Source organism: Neovison vison, chromosome 3 (assembly GCF_020171115.1).
Source record: "Neovison vison isolate M4711 chromosome 3, ASM_NN_V1, whole genome shotgun sequence".
Classification (NCBI taxonomy): Eukaryota; Metazoa; Chordata; class Mammalia; order Carnivora; family Mustelidae; genus Neogale; species Neogale vison.
In genome coordinates this window covers 51,160,285-51,183,381 of record NC_058093.1, presented here as the reverse complement: position 1 = coordinate 51,183,381, position 23,097 = coordinate 51,160,285, and the positions used below count along the sequence as shown (strand labels likewise).

The following is a 23,097-nucleotide window of genomic DNA, read 5'->3' as shown; positions in this document are numbered from 1 at the left end:
CTTGATCCCAGGACCCTGGAAAGATGACCTAAGCCGAAGGCAGGTGCTTAACTGACTAAGCCACCCAGACGCCCCCATGACCCCATTTCTATTTTGATTTTACTACTGTATTTGTCTGTATCGTCTTAACCCCTAAGAATTAAAGCCCCTAAAGTCAAGAAGTACAAGTTAAACTCTTTAATAACAGAAAAATAAACCTAATGTTGAATAAAAATATATATATATTCCAATACAGCAATGCCAATCCTAAAACTGGAATTTTCTACAATTAAATATTTTACTCATTGTATGCTTCCCTTCTATAATAACATATACTCATATATAAATGTAACGAAAACATAAATATTTCAGCAACTGCTTACATCCAGGACACTTTACACATAATATAACACAGAGGCACCTGGGTGGTTCGGTCCGCTAAGCATTTGACTCTTGATCACAGGATTTTGAGTTTAAGCCCTGCACTAGGCTCCATGCTGGGCATGGAACCTACTAAAACAAACAAACAAGCAAACAAAACACATGCTAGAGTATCAGATCATATGTGTTAAATTTTAGTCTGTAAAATGATTACCAAAAACTGTTTACCAAAAAGCAATTCACACAAAAACCAACTGTTCCCTTTTCTTTCTCACTTCTATTTCACTTTGCAGATTCCAAATAAGCAATATACTTTAAAAAAAAAAAGCTTTACAGAAATAAATTAAATTTAAATTAAATTAAAAGCATGTGTTTTTTGCAACTGAGTATCTTCATATTTACCAAATATCACTTGTGACTGAAAAAAGATATAGAAAGGCATACAACTGAGAATGTTCCTGACAAAAAGACCAACAGTTTCAGGAAGACAGTAGATAGCTCCCAGTTTGTTAATTAATCATGAAATACTGTAGACTGCCAGTCAAATTCCACAGATAATATTTAAAGCAAGTTTAGTGAAAAAACACTCTTCTTCGCTAGCACATTTCTAGAAATCATAGCATAATACCAATAATTATAAAGATTCCCCACTTTTTGACCACGAACTGTGCCTCAAAAAAAGTCATGATTAAAACCAGTAATTTATTCTATCCTCAAAGACTCATTTTCACTTGTAATACTCATGATGATAAACTTAGAACAGAAGACGAGAGGATTTATGAAGAACTAGATGTTTTCCAAAATCTACAACACTGTGAACGCATGACATGCTATCTGTACAGTGTTTCTCGAGAAGGAGAAAAATTACTTAAGATCAGTTTCTCAGCAAGAAATTCAATAATCCAGACTTTGGATTCAGGTAGCCAATTAACTAGATACTTTACTTTTTTATATTACCTTCGACCAGCATAAGGTTAAAATTTGAAATTGCCAGTAATACTCGATTTCTATAATACAGCCCATCCTTAATAATTTTAACACAAACACTGATTTTTTTCTCCTTGAAAATAAGTCTTTGTCGATATTTCTAGCACAAAATAATAACCCTATCCCTACAAAATTAACTTCTTGGCTTGAAGGTTATAGTCATACACTGTTAAATTTTAATTTTGATCTAAATGCACATTTTTTCATTCCAACAATAAGACTTTTGTTAACCAACACTATTGACTGCAATGAAGGAACACCCTTAACTTAAGAATATTGGTTGGCCCTTGACCCCTGACTGACTCTACATAAAATCACTGCAAAGCAGACAAATTTAATGACCACTTTCACTGTTCTTCATATCACCATTATTAAATATTTTGATTCTTAATTAAAAAAATGAGTTTTCAACACTTATTGTTTGCTAAACCCATCACTTACATTATCATTTTCCACTAAATTTATTTCTAGACTGCAAAGTAACATTTCTACCCTAAGTGGGACCTATTATAATTAATTGAATGGTTTTTATTTTTAGCATGCTGAGTAACTATAAACCTGCAGCTACATTATTGCTCCACTAGATGGGGCACAGGTAATGTGAAATTCACTGTTAGGAAAAATGCAGCTTCAAGGCACCCTTAGCCATACCTAGCTTCCTCCCCAATCAGGAAGATTTAAATACCGAGATATCTTTGGATGGGTAGGTCACATTCCTAGATGCATTAACTCCTGGAAACTATAATTAAAGCAGATAACCACAATATGAAATACTGATTAACCACACAGTTACATTTGCAAGCTCAGAAATCCCTAAGAAAACTGAATGAATGAATGAATGGGGAAAACTAATGTGAAGTGAACTGGAGATGCTGATTAAGCAGCCTGGAAGAGAAAAATAATGAATTACAAAGTATGAGAAGTAAGGAAAGCCTATATAGACACTTTAATCTGAAGTTACTGCCTCTCTCTCATTATTTAACATGGTTAACATATTTTCAGAAATTTTAAGAAAATGATTTAAAAGTATATTTGATTCAAATACACAAAGAAAATGCTTCCTAATAGAGAAGTCTGTGTGTGTAACAATACAGTATACCTTTTAACCCAGCTTGCTAAGTCAGTGTAATAATTTTTCTTAATATGCCTTTTGAAGTCCATTAAATATCTGTCTGAAAACATACCTTGCAAAGTTCTTTGTTATTTCCTAAAGCGAAAATTTCTAAATTTTGTTATGGACTATGCTTGTACCCCCTTCCACACTTTCTCCTATTTATGTGTTAAAACCTTACCCTTAGGAGGTAGGGTCTTTGGGGGTAATTAGGATGAGATGAGATCATGAGAGTGAAACCTGTTCTCAGTCTTGTGAAGATACAATGTGGAGGCCATGTGCAACCCAGAAGATAGTTCTCATCAGAACCCAACTAAGCTGCCACCCTGATCTTAGACTTTCAGTCTCCACAACTGTGAGAGGAACAAATTTCTGTTGTTTGTAAGCCACCAGTGTATGGTACTTTGTTGTAGTGGCCTCAGCTAAGAAAATACCTAACAAACATAGAAGAATAAATATGAAAAAATACTTTAATGAATACAAGAAAAAGACTTTATTTCTAATCTCAACTCTATCATTGAATTATTCATTCAAATTGCTGATTTCATTAGACCTTTCACATAATATTTACTAAATATCAGTACATGTTGTTTTTTTCTTCCCTTCAGGACTTTATATTTTTAGGGATAAACTACTGAGAGGCCCATGTATACTGTGGCTTCTCCACTTTTACCAATTAGTGGAGAAAAGTTTCTCCACTTTTACCAGTTAGCTTATTTGGGGGAGAAAAAAGCCCAAATGTTTAAAATCTGCAAAGGAGAGCAAAAGACTACTTTTTAAAAAAACCAGTTAGACACTATTATTTTACTCTCATCATGTCTGATACTCATGGTACTAGAAATTTAAAAAATAAGGGAAAAAGTCCCTTCATTTTATGATTCTTAACTATCCTGCTTTTCTTTAGTCTCTAGTTAAGCAAATCCCTGCTTAATAAATTATCTTAGACTCTAGCTATCATTTATATTAAATTTCCCTTTAAAGATAAACTGACAAAAAAAATAAAAAATAAAAATAAACTGACATATGATGACGTCTTTAAAGAATATTTAAAACACTGAAAATTCAAAAGAAATACTGAAAAAAATTCAAAAGAAATAATGTTAAATAATATAAACATATTATATACATATTATAAAACATAATGTTAAATAAAAATGGTTTATTAAACAGTATATCTATTATGATTCCAAATTTAATTTTTAAAATATGAAAAGAATGTAAAGATATACATTAAAATGTTGGCAGCCACTTTCTGTTTGTAAGTTTTCCCATTATTTTTTTTTGTTTTTTTCTTTGAATTTTCAACAAAGAATTTGTACTACTTTCATTTAATCAGGAAAAATATTTATATTAACATCATTGTTTAAGTTATAAAATAGCCTGTTACAAAGATATTTTTATAAATACATATTATAAATTATTGAAATGTATCAATATGATTTCTAAGAAAATGAAGTCTGATTATTTCAACTTTCTCAAAAGGTACAGAAGTCCTTTCCTTGTACAAGCTCTCACTCTACTGGTGACATAGAGAATATACTTATTTTGATATTTCGTAGTACAGTTATTGCATTATTTTCTACAACCACTAGAGGGCAGGATTTTCACTATAAAACTTAGTTTCATCAATTAACTCTATATTATATCTACTTTTGTCGTCTAGTTTCTGTTAATATGCCATCATCTATCACTATATTTACTATATGCCTTTTTTTGGACTGTGTTTGTATCAACATATGGTAATTTTAAATGACAGTTTCACTCACGGCCCTGGGTATTTAATAGTTGATTTATAATATATAAAATGAAATTACCCAATTTACAAATTGAAAGAAATTCAAATATATACATGTGAACATAATGTACATATTTTAAAACTGTGGCTCTAGGGCTGAGAAATATGCAATCTGAGTCACTAATCTGACACTACCTCATATTAAAATTTAATTAGTAAGAGCAGCTGGCTGGCTTAGTCAGAGGAGCATGAGACTCTTGATCTCAGGGTTGTGAATTCTACACCCCTATATCTTGTGTACAGATTACTTAAAAAAGTAAAATCTTTAAAAAAATAAATTGAATGACTAATAACACACTGAAAACAGAGGTCTATCAATACTGGTTCTAGTTTAATACAAAATGCAAAGACAGGACACCTGGATGGCTCAGTTGGTTAAGCATCTACTTTAGGCTCGGTTCATGATCCTGGGGGGCTTGGGAATGGAACACCACACTGGTCTCCCTGCTCAGTCGGGAGTCTGCTTCTCCCTTTCCCTTTGCCCCTCTCCCGCTTGTACAAGCCCTTTCTCTTAAACTCTCTCTCAACAAATAAAACCTTTTTAAAAATGCAAAGACAATTTTTTAAAAAGGATTTACTCATTTATTTTGAGAGAGAGAGAGCATGTGTGTACATGCACAAGTGAGCAGGAGGAAGGGCAGATGGAGAGGGAAAGATTCTGCAGCAGACTGCCTGCTCAGCACACAGCCCCACATTGGGCTCTGGGGCTGGATCCTATGATCCTGAGATCATGACCTGAACTAAAAATCAAGAGTCAGATGCTCAACCAACTGAGACACCCCAGGTACCTTGAAATGCAAAGATGATTTTTAAGAAATTAGTTAAATATCCACAGAATTCCAGTTTCTAAATAGAATACTGAAATGCTTTTCTCTAACTCCAAAAGCTTCTAATATCTTTAAGACTTATGAATTCTGGTGGGGGTAGAAGAGAATCTACAAGGGAAAATGATATTCCAGGAAGAGAAAATAGCAAGAGTAAAGTCATGGCATCTCAGAAGTACAGTTTATTCATGGGATGCCAGGGTAATGTGATTATGTGGATACAGAACAGGGTGCACTGGAGAAATAGCTAAAGATAAAGCTGGAAAAGTTGGGTAGAATCACTTGGGGAAGGACTGTTCTGCTGGACTTGGAAGGTGACATCAGTTTGAAGGCAGTGAGAAAACCACTGAAGGCTTTTAAACAAGGAAGAGTGTGACTAAGATCTGCTTTTACAGAGCTAACAATATACAGGATGAATTTGAAAAGTGAAAGTCTGGAGTAGGGGAGATGACGGATTGAAGGTCACTGGCCAAGGCCTTAAAAAGGGCAAAAACACTGAGGGTACAAAGACAAAGTATTCCAATAACAATCCAAAAGGCAAAGGATATCCATTTGGCAAAGGATAAATGCAGTGAAAAAGGGTTTCAAGCCTTGATAAGTGAATGGAGACTGATGTCTTAAAGACAGGCTGGAGTCTTAATAATTTTAAGTGCAGGGTGCATTCTGATATCCAGGCTGCAAGATCTATTAAATAGCTAGGAATCAGGAGAGAAGTGAGCTATAAAGAAATAAAAGGAAAAAAATGTGTAAGATTATGATTTTTGGTTGCCTATGAAAGGAGCCTAATTATATTATCAACATTAGATGCACATCCCTTGTTACCAAGTAATTAATGTCATCAAGCAGCAGAAATATAAATTTGAATTGAACAGAATATTGCATAGCAAAATAAAGTTGGCAACTGAATGGTACTCATGTAAACTATGGGATGGTATTGAGCTGCTGGGTAGAACTTAATCAATTTAGATTATTAATTACTCATCAATGACTTCTAACACATATACAAAATTTATTGCCAAGGGTATGATTTATGTTTCATATACAGTATAGAGATTTGTTAAGATGTTTAAAATACACGCACATATTACAACTGAAGTGAATCCAGAAGTGTTAAAGATCTATATATAAGATAGAAAAATATAAGTTTACTAATAATAAGAGCTGGTAATACAACGATTATCAATAAGTATTGTTAGTAGTAAACTTCCTATTTATAGAGTCCCTCAAATAGATTTTATTTGATCTCTACAAGCTGTCCATGAAGTAAGCTGAAGCTGGTAGTAATAACAGCAACAATAACAACAATACTCTGGTAATATACATATCTTAAACTAAAATTTATTTCCTACTCTTCACCTTTTCCCTAACCCCTCAGTTTATAGAACTCTCTTATTTGGAAATTTATAATATTTAAAACCCGAGTTTTCCTGACCTAAATAAACTAGATTAGAACACTGCCTACTCAATTTTCTGAAAGTCTTTGAAATACAGAAAATACAGACCAAAGAAATTTATTGTTGTTCCACAATGAAATGCATCTAATTTGATCTAGAGATATAAACTGGGTGTCATAAATGCTTGCTAATTATTAAACAAAACTGAAATCTAAGGAAAAGTCTAATCCAATTATTAAACTGATATTAATCTGACCATTTATACATGCATTTAGTAAAACTTTCACATTGCTGATATAAATTTAGCCTTCATAAACTGTTTAAATGAAATTCCATCCCAAAAGGATAAATAGCAATCAAAGTTCCTTATTTTTTTAGATCATTTCTTGAATTTCATTTTTTAAACTACCATTACATTATCTAGGCAAGGAGTTTAAAATATTCTCCAGTTATCTAAAGGCTGAGCCAAACTGAAAACCTTAAGTCATTTATATTTTACAGAGGCAGGGACCTCAACATGTTATCTTACATAAAGCAGCCTCTGGCTCCTATCTGTTTTAGCATTTCAACAGAATTGGAATGGGTTAAAAAGAAGAAACAGGAATACTTACTTGAACTTGGCTGGTGAAAGAGGAGTAGGAGGAAACATTCCTGGTTCAAAAGAATCAAAATAAGTCACTGTCCAAGAAAAGCTACAGCAGGAGAATCCAGCAGATAGAGATATTATAAGTAGAGTCCAGAATCCTTAATGGAAAGAGAGGAGAAAAACTTAATTATTAACACCAAAGCAATTTAAAGTAAACCAGTATCTTCATGTTCAAAAGATTATGTGTATTTTTGAACTTCTGAACTGCTTGTAGGTAACACGTAAGAGAGATTTGAGCTTAGTACAAGCAAACTCATGCAAAAGCATAAAATACTAAATTAGAAGTCATATCATTTAGGGGCACCTGGGTGGCACAGTGCGTTAAGCATCTGCCTTCAGCTCAGGTCATGATCCCAGGGTCCTGAGATTGAGCCCCGCCATTGGGTCCCCCGGTCAGCAGGCAGGGAGTCTGCCTCTCTTCTCCCTCTCCCTTCTCCCCCAGCTCATGCTCTCACTGACTCTCTTTTCAAATAAATAAAATCTTTTAATAAAGAAAAAAAAATAAGTCATATCATTTAACATCTTATCATTTCAACTATAAGTTAATAATAAAAAAATAATTAAAAATAAATAACATTTTAATAGTTTAAAATTCCTATTATTTAACATGGGGAAAAGAGTACAAATTCAACTTAAGAATAGAACTTATCTTCAGCTTTATAAAATTCAACTATAGGAAAAATAGTTAAAATACTTCACTGTTAAAATGTTTCGACATTTTTCACTTACTTTGTGAATCATAGCTTGCTATCATTTATTAACTAGTATTACGTGATTCCTTTCGTTCCATATCATGCACTTTTGACATAAGAATTAATTTTATGGTATCTACTCTTTATAGCTTTCCTATAAACATTATAAACCTCATCAGATTCTTCAATTTTCCTCAGTATATGAACAAAGGTTAACTCCCAATTTAAAATGGGTTGGGACCCTAGGTTCTAGTTTCAAAGTGGAAGACTGCAAGATTTTCTCAAAGAACTCTAAAGTCAAAAGGATGGTATTATATTGGACGCATGGAAGGGGTAAAAGACAGAGAAATGGAATAAGGGAAATGAACAAAGTGAGAATAGAGGGAATAAATTAGACAGTTTTTATTTTTAAGATTTAGTTATTTATTTGAGAGAGAGAGAGAGGGAGAGACAGTGAGAGAGGGAACACAAGCAGGGGAGTGGGAGAGGGAGAAGCAGCCTTCCCACCAAGCAGGGAGCCCCATGCAAGGCTCATGACGTGAGCTGAAGGCAAACACTTTATAACTGAGCCAACCAGTTGCCCCAATTTGACAGTTTTTAGATACATATTCAAACTGCCTCTTTAAGAGAGTTTACTATGCCAAGACCACTGATGACTGTGTGTCAAAGGCCTCAGTAGTACCAGAGGGAGGAAAGGTTGAGAAGACTACAGTTGAGAATGACATGAATTACCAAATTTCCTGGCTGCACAAAATGTGCAACCAAGATGTCTTTTAGCAAGTAGTTAAGAAATATATGCATCAGTCTGTTTATAAACCATAAAAAGCCCAGTAACAGACTGATAAAACAGCTAAGAGACAAACTCACGGCAATGAAGTATTAAGAAATACTGTGGCAAATCTATTTTTTGAATGATTAACCCTAATTTTTTCTCACTAGTTCCCTTTCCTTTACCCCCTTTCTCAGAGATAACAAACTGAGCACTCATGGCCCCAGAAGGATGTGAGAAAGAGAAACAGCCACAATGTCTCTTTGGTTTTTATGTTGCAAAATGATTAAGCAACCTAGGATAAATAATAAGCAAGAGGGTAGATCAACACAAAATATCTTGAATACACAGCAAAGATAATGAGTTGATTGGGATACAAATAAAATGTTTGTGTAGAACAGGGAGAAAGAAAGAGGGCTTAATGCACAGGTGAGAAAGATTTCTCCTTGTTTGAAGAAAGTGATATGTCTGCTCTTGCGTGTATGCATGGAGAAGGCGGGTAGTACTGCCGGGTCTTCCTGGCAGAGCCATGGAGAGGCCACACAACAGTCCAGAGGGATTATAATATCTTGGCAGATGGGCCCAGAGCCAAGTCTACAGATGTCCCTCCCCAAAGTGGGGCACAGAAAGAGCAGATGGTGATGTGGCTTAAAAATCCAATATCTGAGGGCGCCTGGGTGGCTCAGTGGGTTAAGCTGCTGCCTTTGGCTCAGGTCATGATCTCAGGGTCCTGGGATCAAGTCCCGCATCAGGCTCTCTGCTCAGCAGGGAGCCTGCTTCCATCTCTCTCTCTCTCTGCCTGCCTCTCCATCTACTTGTGATCTCTATCAAATAAATAAATAAAAAAAAATCTTTAAAAAAAAAATGCAATATCTGAAAGGCCTTCCTTACCAGAAAGCAAGATGTTTCAGCAGTAACTAACTCATTTGAGAAAATGTTTTGAGGACTAGGTTGCACCCCACCCCAATGTTCTGGCATAGTGTCACACTTCAGAACCTTAACCCAATCTGGGACTAGGTAGACAGAATCTCAGCAGAGACTGAGGTACAACCTTCCTGCCAACACAGTGAGATACGGGACCAAAATAAAAATTATAAGTGTACTTAATGTACAGCTACAACTTAATGATGGTTATTCTGCCAAATAGCTATTACTTGTTATTATTTAGATGAATACTGCTAAAGGCAAGAAAATAATTGACAAGTTTACACGTTTAATATTATATAACACAAGTCTGCAGAACAAAGATAGTAATTATGAAAAATCAACTATCTATGGACTGTTGTGGAATGGTGGAAACTTCTAAACATCTTAAAAAAAATGAGAAAGACACAAAATAACAGATTAAAAATTTACAAAGTATGAGGTTATCTAGAGTCCATCAAGCTTTTTCATTCAGGTTCTTTAACAGAACACCTGTCAAAATTGATACAAGAATATCCTTGAGTTTTCAAAACTGAGCACTATTCCCCAATCTAAGTGTTTGCCTCATTTTGAGTTTTCTTATCTTATATTCACTTTGAACTAATCAACAGTTACACCACTGATAAAAGCAGATTCACAATGAAAGGTCTACAAAAGTACACAGTAATATCATAGTCTAAAAGTGCTTATGCTTCAGAAAGTGACTCAACTTGTTTGTGAACAAGCAGAAAAGCCATACAAGTTGGCAACTAGCAACAACTGAATCTTAACAAGTACCCTCCTCCAGAATCCTGAAGTCAAAAACTTGACAACTAATGCTAACTCCATTTTATCAAGTTAACATAATTTGTAAACAGTACAAAAGCATATAAAAGTTAAAGTCTTCCTACCTCAATTAGCCAATTCCACTCCTAAAAGCAATCAGAATTCTCACCAGAAAAACTGTCCTGTGCTTTGCTACTCTCACATACTGATGAGACGTTTCTATCAGTACACATAGCCATAATTCTATTGCATAATTTATGATTCCACCATTTTTTTAAGATTTATTTGTTCATTTGAGAGAGAGAGAGTGACTAGGGAAAAAGAATTGAGATATAGAAAAGATCACTAAAATCCCAGGATGTATCTTAGATTTATAAAAGGATCCAACAGACCAATATTTCAAGATTAAATAAGCTTCATTCCATCAAAAACATAACTAGTCTCTGGAAGATGTCCCAAGAAAGAATAAAAGTCATGAAATACCCGTTTTACAAACAGTATTGTTCAAGAGAATTAAAAAATGGGTCCAATAGACCTTGACTTACATTGAGCATTCAAACATGTAGCCAATCAAGTGGCTTCAACTTTGAGTAGGTAAGGATAGGTTTTGCTATCTTTTAATTTCGAAAAAAGAAAATCTGCAGGATTTTGTTATTGATTATGTCAGGTTTGTGAACTACTAGACCAGTGATTCTCATGAACTAGAAGCATAAGCATCACCTAGAAATGTATTAAAAATGAAGAATTTGTGGGTTCCATACCACACCTACTGAATCAGAAACTCTAGAACAGGCGAAGTCTAGTAAGATAAGTTTTAAGTCTTCCAGCTAATTCTAATGCCAGTTCAAGTTTTACTTGATTGGCCTAAGAAACATCTCCCAGATCCCAATTTCTTGGGGATTAGAGTTCCCAATGTGGGCTTCTCATTACACTTCTATAGTAAGGAGACCTGCAATGATTTTTAAGACAAATAATTTGGCTGCCAATGATAATTCTTGCTAATAACCCATATTATTTTGGCCTTACTGTTGTGCCTAAGCTATCTAGTGACATAAAAATTTTAATATACATTGTTGTGAATTTTGGTTCAGAAGATAATTTATGTGAATGAATGCAGGAAGGTTGGCAATACTAGGTGAAATAACACATGTAAAAAAATTAATAAAGTTTGGCATACCACAAAGGTTAAAAGTATTATTAATTGCTGAATGTTACTTATATTTTTCTAAGCTTAAATTTGTGCTTTTCTTTAAACAAAGTTTTTCTTCTTAAAAAATTAATTAATATTTTTATTAACATGTAATATATTATTTGCCCCAGGGGTACAGGTCTGTGAATCACCAGGCCTACACATCTCACAGCACTCACCCTCCTCAATGTCCATGACCCAGCCACCCTATCCCTAAACCTCCCACCCCCAGCAACCCTGTTTGTTTACTGAGATTAAGAGTCTCTTATGGTTTGTCTCCCTCCAGATCCCATCTTGTTTCATTTTTCCCTCCCTACCCCCCACAACTTCCCGCCTTGCCTCTCAAATTTCTCATACCAGAGATCATATAATAATAAACAAAGTTTTTTTTATTGAGAGTCATTATCATTAATTATAGAAAATAGAAATTAAAAAGATCTAAAACTCAGGTAAATTATCTAAAATTTTGGTTTCATTTTTCCAGTACTTTTGGGCTTTTGTTTTTCTCTTCTTTTTTGCCTTAGTCGTCATTCTTTAACTAATAAGCAATACACACAATTTTACAAACACAGCCACAGGAGAACATATTTGTGAAATTTTCAATGATTACTTGAGTTACCTCACCCAGCTGCAGAGAGCACTATATCATATCCTTAATACATACTGGCCTCAAATTACAACGCTCAATACATTCACTGAAAATAGTTTAAGTTCACAGTTTCAATTATTTTTCACTGTAAGGAAGAAACTGAATGGTTGTTTTCAACCTGTGCCTTTCTAAGAGAACGGGTCACTTTCCAACGCATCCTTTGTCTTGGAAATTTTTACCAAGATTCTAATGTTCTATCTTATGAAATCATGAGAGTAGAGTCTCTCTTATCTCTTGGCAGAGTAAATAACTGATAAACTCTTCAAATGAATTGTTTTCATCTTTTTTTTTTAATTGTTTTCATCTTTGATTGAACTCAGTATTATATCAATCATCTCTGTAAATGTTCACAAGCCTATCAAACCTCAATCATAAAGGAGAACTAGATGGGTAGCTTAAAAACAAGAATATACCTGGGTGGCTCAGTTGGCTAAGCAATTGCCTTCGGCTCAGGTCATGATCTCAAGAGTCCCGGGAACGAGTCTCGCATTGGGCTCCCAGCTCCATGGGGAGTCTGCTTCTCCCTCTGACCTTCTAAGCTCTCATGCTCTCTCTCACACTCTCTCTCTTAATAAATAAAATCTTAAAAAACAAACAAACAAGAATAGCCCCTGACAATGCAAAATGCTACATATCTGGTCTTAGCCACAAGAGAGACTTAATGTTAACTATTAACTAGTAGATGTCAAGAGTGACAAGTACCAAAAATCTTTTCAGACTGAAGGAACTCCATGAAGTCAATTACAATTCCTGTATGGAATACTTAGGACATGTATATTAAAAGTACTAGTCCTACATTTAATTTAATGACAGTAGTCTTAGGTTAAGCATTTTCCGGTAATAGCCTATCTTTGTTTTTCTTATGTGCTTATTTCAGGCGTGCCTCAAATAAAAGGTCATTTTATCATACGCTGTAGTAAGATATGAAAAAAATGTAAAAATTGGAAATAGAACTAAGTATGTGAAAAGTTATAAAACTTGGAAAATGTGATGGATACAAAAGTTAATGTACAAAAATGAAATAATTCCTATTTCTGTTTGCTTTTTTTAAAAAAAGATTTTGTTTATTTATTTGACAGAGATCACAAGTAGGCAGAGAGGCAGCGGAGGGTGCCGGGGAGCAGGCTCCCTGCTGAGCAGAGAGCCCAACCCCAGCCGAGGGCAGAGGCTTTAAGCCACCCAGGTGCACCTAATTTCTATGTTTTATATTAGTGCAATCAATCTGGCCTGAGAAGAACCTTTAGCAGGAAGGACTAAAATGTGATTTAACTAAGTAAACTTAAGTTTTATTTATCTCCTTGAAAAACAGGCTTACAGTAGGGAATGGTTTACAGTAGGGAACGTTTGTAGGACAATTATAAAAGGAAAGTCCTTCTAATGCTACCTAGGGATGATTAAGGGAGATGAGTTCCAAAACCAGGTGACAGCATTTCTTACATCTTCCTGGCTGGTCTACCTCACCAATAAAGAGGAACATTGATAGCATAACCTTACTAACCATTAGGATCAATTAACTCCCCAAACGCACTGATACCATGCTCATCATGAATCTTTTTTTGTTTAGATTATAAACAGAGTTTCCCAAGAAGACTGCTTTCAGGCAAAGATGACAAGAGAATGACAGTGTTGCAGATCCTTTCAAAGTCGGGTTTCTTTCTTTCTTTTTTTTTTTAAAGATTTTATCCATTTGACAGAGAGAAATCACAAGTAGGCAGAGAGGCAGGCAGAGAGAGAGAGGGGAGAAAGCAGGTTCCCTGCGGAGCAGAGAGCCCGACGCGGGGCTCGATCCCAGAACCCTGGGATCATGACCTGAGCCGAAGGCAGAGGCTTTAACCCACTGAGCCACCAAAGCACCCCCAAAGTCGGGTTTCTTTTTTTTTTTTTTAAGATTTTATTTATTTATTTGTCAGAGAGAGAGGGAGAGAGAGCGAGCACAGGCAGACAGAGAGGCAGGCAGAGGCAGAGGCAGAGGGAGAAGCAGGCTCCCTGCCGAGCAAGGAGCCGGATGTGGGACTCGATCCCAGGATGCTGAGATCATGACCTGAGCCGAAGGCAGCTGCTTAACCAACTGAGCCACCCAGGCGTCCCAAAAGTCGGGTTTCTTAAGAGGCATTTGGACTTATATCTTATTAGTCTGTCACTAGTCAGCTTGCAAGGACTTTAACTGCCTTTAAACACACTTTTTAGGGGCTCCTGGCTGGTTCAGTCAGTAGAATGTATGACTCTTGATCTCATGGTTTTAAGTTTGAGCTCCATGTTGGGTATAGAGATTACTTAAAAATAAAATCTTCAAAAACAAAAAAACCCCACACTTCTTTAAAAAAAAAATGAGATTCTTACCCTGCAAAACTATTTCTTAAACTGTGGGGTATCAAAATCACCTATAAAAAATGAAGATTCTTGGACTCTACCCTGAGCTGAAACAAAACCTAGAGATACTTTTTAAAATAAAGTCCAGGTGATTCTTAAGCATACTAAAATGAGAGCTGTTGCTAAAATTTGCTCTTAATGAGCTATGCCAATCTTGGACCACGCTTAAATTGCAATTAAAAAATCTGCAGTGTGCTAAATTTTTATTACTCTTTCTAGAAAGACAACTCTTTCAAGGGAGAGTAGCTAGTATGCTTATATTATTTGATTCTAAAAACCAGGTGATTCTTAAAGATTTGAGGCAATCTGCAGTAAAATTTAAATAGGAATCACAGAAATATAAAGATAACAACAAGTACGAACAATAGTAATTACAGCAAAAAAAGGGTAATACACAAAACCAACATTATATTTACCTATGAGGTACCTAGCAAACAAGGCAAAATAAGTGCAATGAAATACAACAAAATCAGGATTTAAAAAGGCTACATTCTGGGGCGCCTGGGTGGCTCAGTGGGTTAAGCCACTGCCTTCGGCTCAGGTCATGATCTCAGGGTCCGGGGATGGAGTCCCGCATCAGGCTCTCTGCTCAGCGGGGAGCCTGCTTCCATCTCTCTCTCTCTGCCTGCCTCTCTGCCTACTTGTGATCTCTCTCTGTCAGATAAATAAACAAAAATCAAAAATTAAAAAAAAAAGGCTACATTCCGCTTTTCCTGTAAATAGTGGACAAATTCAACACAGTTTTTATTAAAGATTGTTTCTTCATGTAAAAACTTTTATATCAATTGTAAACAGGTAAGGATATAATTCCACAGGCATTACTTCACAAATAAGCTAATGCAGCAATCCTTCTTCATACCTAAGCTAACTCAAGGTTGATTTGATTGCAAGTCAAAATTTGAAAAAAAAAAAAAAAAAAAAAAAAAAAAACTGGACTATTTCCAACAATCAGCTGTCTCAATTAGACTTTTAACTGGAGGCTAGTAGTCAAGTCAAAACATTCTTCTGCAGAGAGGTTATACTGTATTTTCTCCCAATGGAAGAGAATTCCAGCTTAGAACAATGTAAGTGTTATTTCAGTAACTTCAGCTTTATAGGTGCTTAATCATCTTGGCACTGCTTCTCTGAGACAGGTTAAGAATTCTATACTCTTTCTACAGAAAAGCATTTTCTATTACACATTACAATGAATATGAATATTTGTTAAAACTATGCACACTTCAAAGTTATCCCCAGGAAAGTGACTGAATTAGTTCACTAGATATTGAGTATACTCTCTATCTGACCACCAAAGCATCGGTTCAAAATAAGGATTTTTGTTTTGGCATAACTAGTAGGGTTTTTTGGCCACAAAGATACAGTAATTTCTCCTCACTCCTGAGATTGCTCCTGAATCTTGAAAGTGAATTCATGCCATTAGCAAACACTTAATGATCTTCATATTGGCTGTCATAGTATTAGGTATCTATCAGGCACATCCAAAAGTAATATCAGACTAACTGGAAGTAGAAAAAGAAGCAGGAAAACGACAAAGTCTTATTACATTCCTTTTGATATTGAACAAGCCATTCCTTCAGATGACAACTGCCACCCTATGTTTTCCATAAATGTTCACTGAATGAAGTTTTCTCACTTTTAAATAGCAACACACAATTCATGCCTAGTTCTTAAGATTCTGTTCTATTCTTGTGGCATCAAGTTGACAGATCAATAAATGCTATGAAAAGCCTCATAACCTTGGCTGTTTTTAGAGATGATACAGTGTAACAACATACGCTGATAAAATGTGTAACTGTAAAGTACATCTTCTCATGCAAGAAGTTGAGAAGACCAAGAAAAGTTTTCATGAGACTAATTTGTTTCTGTATTTTGAATATAAAGGTATCCTCTTCTGCAAAATCAGTCAGACTGTATTTTTTATCATTGTGGGGCATGAGCCTTGAAGAGATTAAACAGATCAGCTAAAATTAGGAGAGGAGGTGACATGCAGGATAGGATCTCAACTATTTTTTTTTTCCAATTCTGAATGATTAACTGAATAAATTAACAGTAAACAGGAGTAAAATATCCCAAACCAGTAAAGCTCTGGATGCTTCAAAATCATTCTGGCAGGAAGAGATAAATACAAAATAAAAAACCCTTAAAGTTTTCACTAGTAATCTGTATGGCATTCTTTTTTTTTTTTTTTTTTTAAGATTTTATTTATTTATATGACAGAAAGAGAGAGCAAAAGCAGGGTTAGCAGCAGCCAGAGGGACAGTGAGAAGCAGGAACCCTGGGATCATGACCTAAGCTGAAGGCAGATGCTTAAGGACTGAGTCACCCAGGCGCACCTCTGTATAGCATTCTATAGAAACTCAAGTCTGACTCTTTGTTGTCAATAACCCGTACAAGTATGTCCAATACTTACTACATTTTTAAAAAAAACAATTTGCTTAGAGGAGATATAAACTTAAGTTTCTCCTGAGGTCTGCTTAAGATGTCATCTTTGCTAAGTTCATGAAGAAGTTTTTTTGTATGTTTTTAATTCCTGGGAAAAGGCATAGGGAGACTTTTCCAGAAAGTAGCAAGAAAATGTTAAGTAGTCTCTGGGTCTTTGCCACAAACAGTTATGTTCAAACTGTATTTCTAGCATGTGTGGTGTACACCCACACACACCAAGTATATACAAAATCTAATAAAATTGACCACAAACACAAATAAAAAAATTAAGACTGAATGAATTGCACAAGTGATTAAGTATTTTACTCAAAACTTTGTATTTTAAACATGATCTCGAAAAATAAAAATGAACTCAAAAGCAAATCGAGTGACAGTTAAGTTATACCAAGTAGCCCAGTGTCTATGTCCTCTTCAGTCTTTAAATTCTCAGCATGCAACTCTGTAAATACAAAAAAGAAGGCTAGAGTAAAAAAGATGATTTTACTATTTGAATAGCTTAAAGGCTGGGAAAATATTGTGGACCTGTGGAGTCAGAAACAAATGGGTCCAAATTCTGATTTCATATACCAGCTATGAACCTTCAGTATGCAAATAAAGCATTTATGAGTCAACTGCCACATATACACAAAGTTTCTTAGAGTTATTGTGAAAATATTTTATTTATTTTATCTCTACCCCCAAAGTGGGGCTCAAACTCAAAACCTCAAATCACACATGTTCTTCTGTCAGCCAGGTGCCCCTAAAAGTATTTTATGCAATGGAAATTACATAGCATATTAGATTCCTTTCTTCCATTCTCAAAAGTAAGCACAACTCAATGTCTTCTGCATAGGACTCCGCTTACCAAGTTTTGTGACTTAATAATATAAAGGAAATCTCTCACAGCACAAGGGAAATAACCTACAAAACTCTCTCCAAGATACAGTGGAAAAAAAGAGGAGGGGAGTGAAAGAGTAATGAAACACTGTTATACAATGTTAAATATATGTGTAAACATATTTATGTGTTTCATATTTAACATTGACAGTTGACACCCAAGATCATTGTATAAAGAGATTCACATTTACTCTAAACTGTCTTGTGCATGAAAATCAAGCCATCTGCAGCCCAGTAGGAGCTTGGAAGCAATGAGGAAAAAATTAAAACTGGAGTTTTAATTCTATTTAATAAAAACAAAACAAAACAAAAAAAACCTAATACTTGCATGGCAACTTGTTGGGCGCTTCTCACAGAACTAAAGTAGTTTTTGTTTTAATTTTTGTTAGTAACTTGGCCAAAGTCACACACGAACGAGAACTGAGATTTAAACTCGCGTCTGATTCTTTCCACTGTAAAATAAATATCCGGCCATATAGTTTACAGGATAAACTTTGAAAACTTTTTCACAGTACATCTCTTTCTATTCCAATCTGGTTGATACTTAAACTTCACACTCAAGAAAATAAAACTAATAATCAGAGAATAGGTTATTTAGGTCCTCTTATAAAACTTCACCACTACACTCTGTTGAAAACCTAATACAAAACCAAGAGGTGCTAATTATTTTACCTGTAAAAGTTGAACTTTTGGCTGTGGGATGGAAATTCGTTCTTTCTGGAATTCTGTGCGTGTACAAAATTAGTGAATAGCATACCTCTAACCATTCGTGGAATAAAGTCTTTGAATACGAATAGCCTATTTTAATCACACACTTTTCACCCTCTTTTAATGACTGCTGTCCTCCATAATGCTTAATTTTGTCAACATTTCACCCCAAGTGTTCACAGACTCTACTGTCGCTTCAAGAATACCCATTTCATCAAGGCCCTTTCTGAAAATGGGTCTCCTAAGCTTGCACCAGGGTGCTCCACCATTCCGAAGACAAAACAAAACAAAAGGAGATGAGCAAAGAAAGGTGCCAGTGAGGACTCTGGGTGAAAGTCACTCCCAGCTTGCCGTCCTTTGATGGGGAGGAGACAGATGAAAGGCAAGACCTACGTCCAAGATCAACTTTACTCTGGACAGAGACTTTCAACGCCGGAGCTTCAGTACCTTTTACGATCAGGTAGGCGATGGCGAGGAGGAAGGCGAGGAGGACGGCGAACAGCAGCGAACAAAGAATTGAAAGGACCTGGACCGGCCACCGCCGAGCCTGGGCTCTGTCGTCCGCAACCGCCGAGAAAATGCCATTGCGCTTATCGGGCAGAACTGGAGACCCGTCCCCGTCCCGCCGGAATAGTGAGCCCTTTCTAGGCGCCGACGACGCCCCGGCCGAGAACTCCGCCCGCAGATCACGGGCCACTTGGTCGCACCCGTCCTCCTCGTCCACTTCACCCTCACCCCAACTATCCCCCTGAGTGAAAGTGGAAAACGCGGGCCGGGAAAAAGTGACTGGGGTGTCGAGACGTCGGCGCAGAGCAGCGGAGCTCCGCCCGCCCTCCACGAACGACATGGCGGGAAAGACGAGCGGGCCCGCGGAAGTCGAGAGACTCCCACCCGCCCCGCCCCGCGCTCGCAGCAGCCAATCAGCGGCCAGACCCCCCCACAGCCTCCACCACCGGCACTGGCGCGCAGGGGGGAGCAGAGGTGCGCAACTGGGCGGGGAGGGTGCAGTGGGGACCTAAAGAAAGGCTGGGCGCCCCTGGGCCAGAGCACGACCCCAGCTTAGTAGGAAGGAAAGAAAGCAGAGAAGTGCGCAGAAAGAGCCGAGCCGAGGCTAAAGGTAGTCAAGTCTCCTCTCCCTGCAGTGCTTCGTCCCAGCCAGAGACCTCCGCCACGGCCGCGTCACCTCCAGGCAAGCGCGCGCCCCAGTAGCACCAAAGCCGCATCTTCTCGACGCCCGGTCCTAGCGCCCGCCCATACCCCTCGGATTCCCATTTCCCAATTGATTAGCTTTCTCCCTTCTTCTGCTATATGCTATTTTTCTCTGGCTCCGCTCCCCCCTGCCTAACTGCCCTTCTCTCTTTCTCTTTTGCATTGTTCTCCCCGCCCCATCACAACTTCCCTCCACCCTGCTCGACACGCCTCCTTCCCGCCCCCTCCGCGGGCTTTCCAGCTGGTGCGTACGGAGCTCGAACCCTCGCCTAAGGAGCCCCCCCTTCCTCTCCTGTTCCCCGCCCCCGCTCCTCCTCGAGCACCGGGCGCGCGCGCGCCTGGCCCCGCCACCGCTAACGCTAGAAGCTGCTTACCCCACCCCCATCCCACCCCACCCCGGGCAGCCTCAGGTTTGTGGGGCGTACGTAACTCGGGCGGAGGGAGTGAAGGTGGCAGGCCCCAACTGCCCCACCCCCTACGGGGTGAGGTGGTCTAAGCTCGGGAAGCTGGGACATCGTTGTCTTCCCTTCCCCGGGGAAAGTTGGTGGAGTTTTCCCGGCGGAGGCGCAGAAACTTCCTCCGTCCCCCTCCCCCCCGTCCATGCAGGCGACGCCGAGTGAGGCTGAGGCTGGGGGCGAATCGCCGCAGAGCTGCGTGTCGGCAGCGCACTCTGATTGGACAGTCGGGAAGCCTGTCAGCTTATTGGCCCCGCTGATCCCGCCCCGTAGCGCAGGGCAGCCTTTAACCTTTGGCCCCAGTGGGCGCCAGCCACTCAGATCGCTTCTTGTTGGTATGTGTAGCGGCAGTGGCCGCCGGCGGAGCAGTCTGAGCCCGACGATGAGGCCGGGGACGGGAGCGGAGCGTGGAGGCCTCATGGTGAGTGAAATGGAGAGCCATCCTCCTTCGCGGGGTCCCGGGGACGGGGAGCGGAGATTGTCCGGCTCAAGCCTCTGCTCCAGTTCTTGGGTCTCTGCTGACGGCTTCCTGAGGAGACGGCCCTCGGTAAGGGATCGGTGGAGCAGGGGGAAAGCGGCACAATGAAAAACGAAGTCAGAGAGGCAGGAAGCTTTTTCCAAAAGGAGAAGAAGATGAGAGTGGACGAAGAAAGAGCTCGAGATGGTGGGCTATGTAAGGAGGAGGAGTATTGGAGAGTGGGGATGCACAAAGGGAAGAATGTGGGTCCCTGGAAGTTCTTACTGGGCTTGGCCTAGACAGATGCGCGGTGGAGGTGCTGGGCCTTGGGCGGGGTGAGCGTTTTGGAGAGGTAGGCCCGCTGTAGCAGGGAGGGGGAGGCGGAAACTTGATTATGTAGACTTTGAAAGAGGCTGCCAAAATCTGTTTTCACCAGTAGTAGTGGTGGTTGCAAGGGGTACAGCCGGGAAGATTGGCAGGGCATAATTACCTGGTTTTAAGACCTGGAACAATGGGCACCAAGGTAGAGAAATAGTTGTCTTTTAAAAGGGAATTAAAATGGAAATGTTAGTTGTTTGTATTTAGGGTCTTTGAGTGATAGACCTTAGTCTGAAAAAAAAAATTTTTTTCTTTTTTTGGCAGAAGTAATTTTTCTTGTGTTGAAGATTCTTTTAGGAAGTACTATGTTCACATGTTAGGAATTAAGTGTCCCTGGGTACCCATAATGTTTGTGTTCTGTTGAGACCAGCTCTTATCCGAAAGAATTTGGAAAATCCTCGTTTCAAAGTTTAAAATTAACTTAAAAATAAATTTAAGAATAGTTATGGTTAAGATATTAACTAGCTATCTGCTGTGTGAAATAGAACAGAGTTGTGGTTTTTCACCCATAACAGTTTTTAAATTGGTTTTCACATGTTCCTCGGGTTTAGTAAGCTAACTGATTAAAGCAGGCTGCTCTGAAAAGTAAAATATATACTCTAGCTGCCCAGTAATTATCTTAATTTTTCCTATTTCGTTCTGTAGTTTGGTCAGTTGCAAGCTCATTATGAATACTGGTGGGTAGTGCATTTTGTTTAAGACAAGGAAGTATAAGCTAATCCAGTAACTGAATCACACATTCATCTAATATTAAAGCACTGCACATAACCAATATGTGGAAATCAGATTTTTGAGAAGCATTTGTCTTACTTGCTGATTTTTAAATTGTCCTGTTTTTCAGATGGGGCATCCTGGCATGCATTATGCCCCAATGGGAATGCATCCTATGGGTCAGAGAGCGAATATGCCTCCTGTACCTCATGGAATGATGCCGCAAATGATGCCCCCTATGGGAGGGCCACCAATGGGACAAGTAAGAATGTTTTTGTTTTATTTTGTATTTGTTGTTTATTTTTGCCTGTGGTATCATTGTGTCAAGATTTCAAAACCTGGGTCAATATTTGTAGCTGTTTAAGAATTAGTTTATGTCAAAATAATATTGTTAAATAAGTCAAATGTTGAGTCATTACACTAATCAAATTTTGAATGTAAGGAAAAGCCTTCTGTATAAAAAATTTATTTTTTGCTACAACAATACTAAGAGTTCTTTTTTCAAGTAATTGTACATGTAGTCTTCTTAGTGTATTAACATTCTTTTTTCCAAGTATGTTAATTGAAGTTAATGTTTGAAGAGTGAATATTATTTTATAGGTCAACATAACTTATATCCATGGACCACATAAATGCATAGAATCTAAAAATAGCAATTGTTTAGGTCTTTGCTTTAGAATAAAGTTTATTTCTGAAATAGCTTCTTCTTTTGTGTGTGTGTGTGTGTGTGTGTGTGTGCCCGCGCGTGCAGTGGGGGTAGAGAAGGGAGATTCTTCTCTAATTTGATTCTTCATAGGGCAGTGCCAATAGATGGTTCACGTTCCACTTAATACTGTTTTGTTTCTGTTTTGTTTTAATGCTTACTGCTTCTGCACTCCTGCTTTTGAGCTGTCCCTTTCATCCCCAGCATAAATTGTAAATGGACATTTTGTGGGAGTGATTTAGATCAAAAGGTTTTAATGCTGACTCAGTGAATTCAGTAGAACTGAGTTCCTAGAGAAGCATCCAAGAAAGGTAACAGGTTCAGTTACCATGAATAATTTTATGCCCCCTGTCAGGTTCTGTAATACACATATTCTTTGGTGGCTGAGTTCTTTCAATTTGAGTATCTCAATAAATCATCAAAAATTTAGGCTGATAAAATATATTGGAAAGCCAGTCAATTAGGTATGGTCTTTTTGCTAATTAATACTGTTTGTGTTAATAATCACTTAAGCCTTGATATTTTAAGTTATTGGTGAAATTGTAGTGGAGAAAGGACCTTGCTTTGTGTCTTTTTCTTTGAACTTAACCTTAGGAGTAGAAGGGCTTAATGTCAAGTGATTTTCTTCCTTTTTATTTATAATGTAGCCCTTAATTTTGTACAAAAATCTTTGTTCAGAGACA

The 23,097-nt window shown here is 37.7% G+C and overlaps 2 protein-coding genes across 10 annotated transcripts in view; one reads left to right on the top strand and one right to left on the bottom strand.

Moving 5' to 3' along the window:
* The window catches only part of ARL6IP6 (ADP ribosylation factor like GTPase 6 interacting protein 6), a 38,213-nt gene extending 18,830 nt beyond the window's left edge, over window positions 1-19,383 (bottom strand). The window contains exons 1-4 of one of the 2 annotated variants that reach the window (XM_044242084.1): window positions 18,949-19,383; window positions 17,303-17,356; window positions 7,083-7,215; window positions 5,441-5,795 (exon numbers count right to left, since the gene is read on the bottom strand). In XM_044242084.1, the coding sequence (XP_044098019.1) occupies window positions 5,780-5,795; window positions 7,083-7,215; window positions 17,303-17,356; window positions 18,949-19,348 (603 nt within the window). In that variant the 5' untranslated portion in view covers window positions 19,349-19,383 and the 3' untranslated portion in view covers window positions 5,441-5,779. Of the gene's footprint in view, window positions 1-5,440; window positions 5,796-7,082; window positions 7,216-17,302; window positions 17,357-18,948 lie in introns of those variants that run through there. The other variant, XM_044242082.1, reaches the window with a different exon arrangement.
* Window positions 19,384-19,506: 123 nt separating this feature from the next.
* The window catches only part of PRPF40A (pre-mRNA processing factor 40 homolog A), a 56,746-nt gene continuing 53,155 nt past the window's right edge, over window positions 19,507-23,097 (top strand). For 4 of the 8 annotated variants that reach the window (XM_044242077.1, XM_044242076.1, XM_044242075.1 and 1 more), the window contains exons 1-2: window positions 19,507-20,712; window positions 21,842-21,973. In XM_044242077.1, coding sequence (XP_044098012.1) covers window positions 20,311-20,712; window positions 21,842-21,973 — 534 coding nt within the window. In that variant the 5' untranslated portion in view covers window positions 19,507-20,310. The remainder of the gene's footprint in view (window positions 20,713-21,841; window positions 21,974-23,097) is intronic. The other 4 variants (XM_044242081.1, XM_044242080.1, XM_044242078.1 and 1 more) reach the window with 2 other exon arrangements.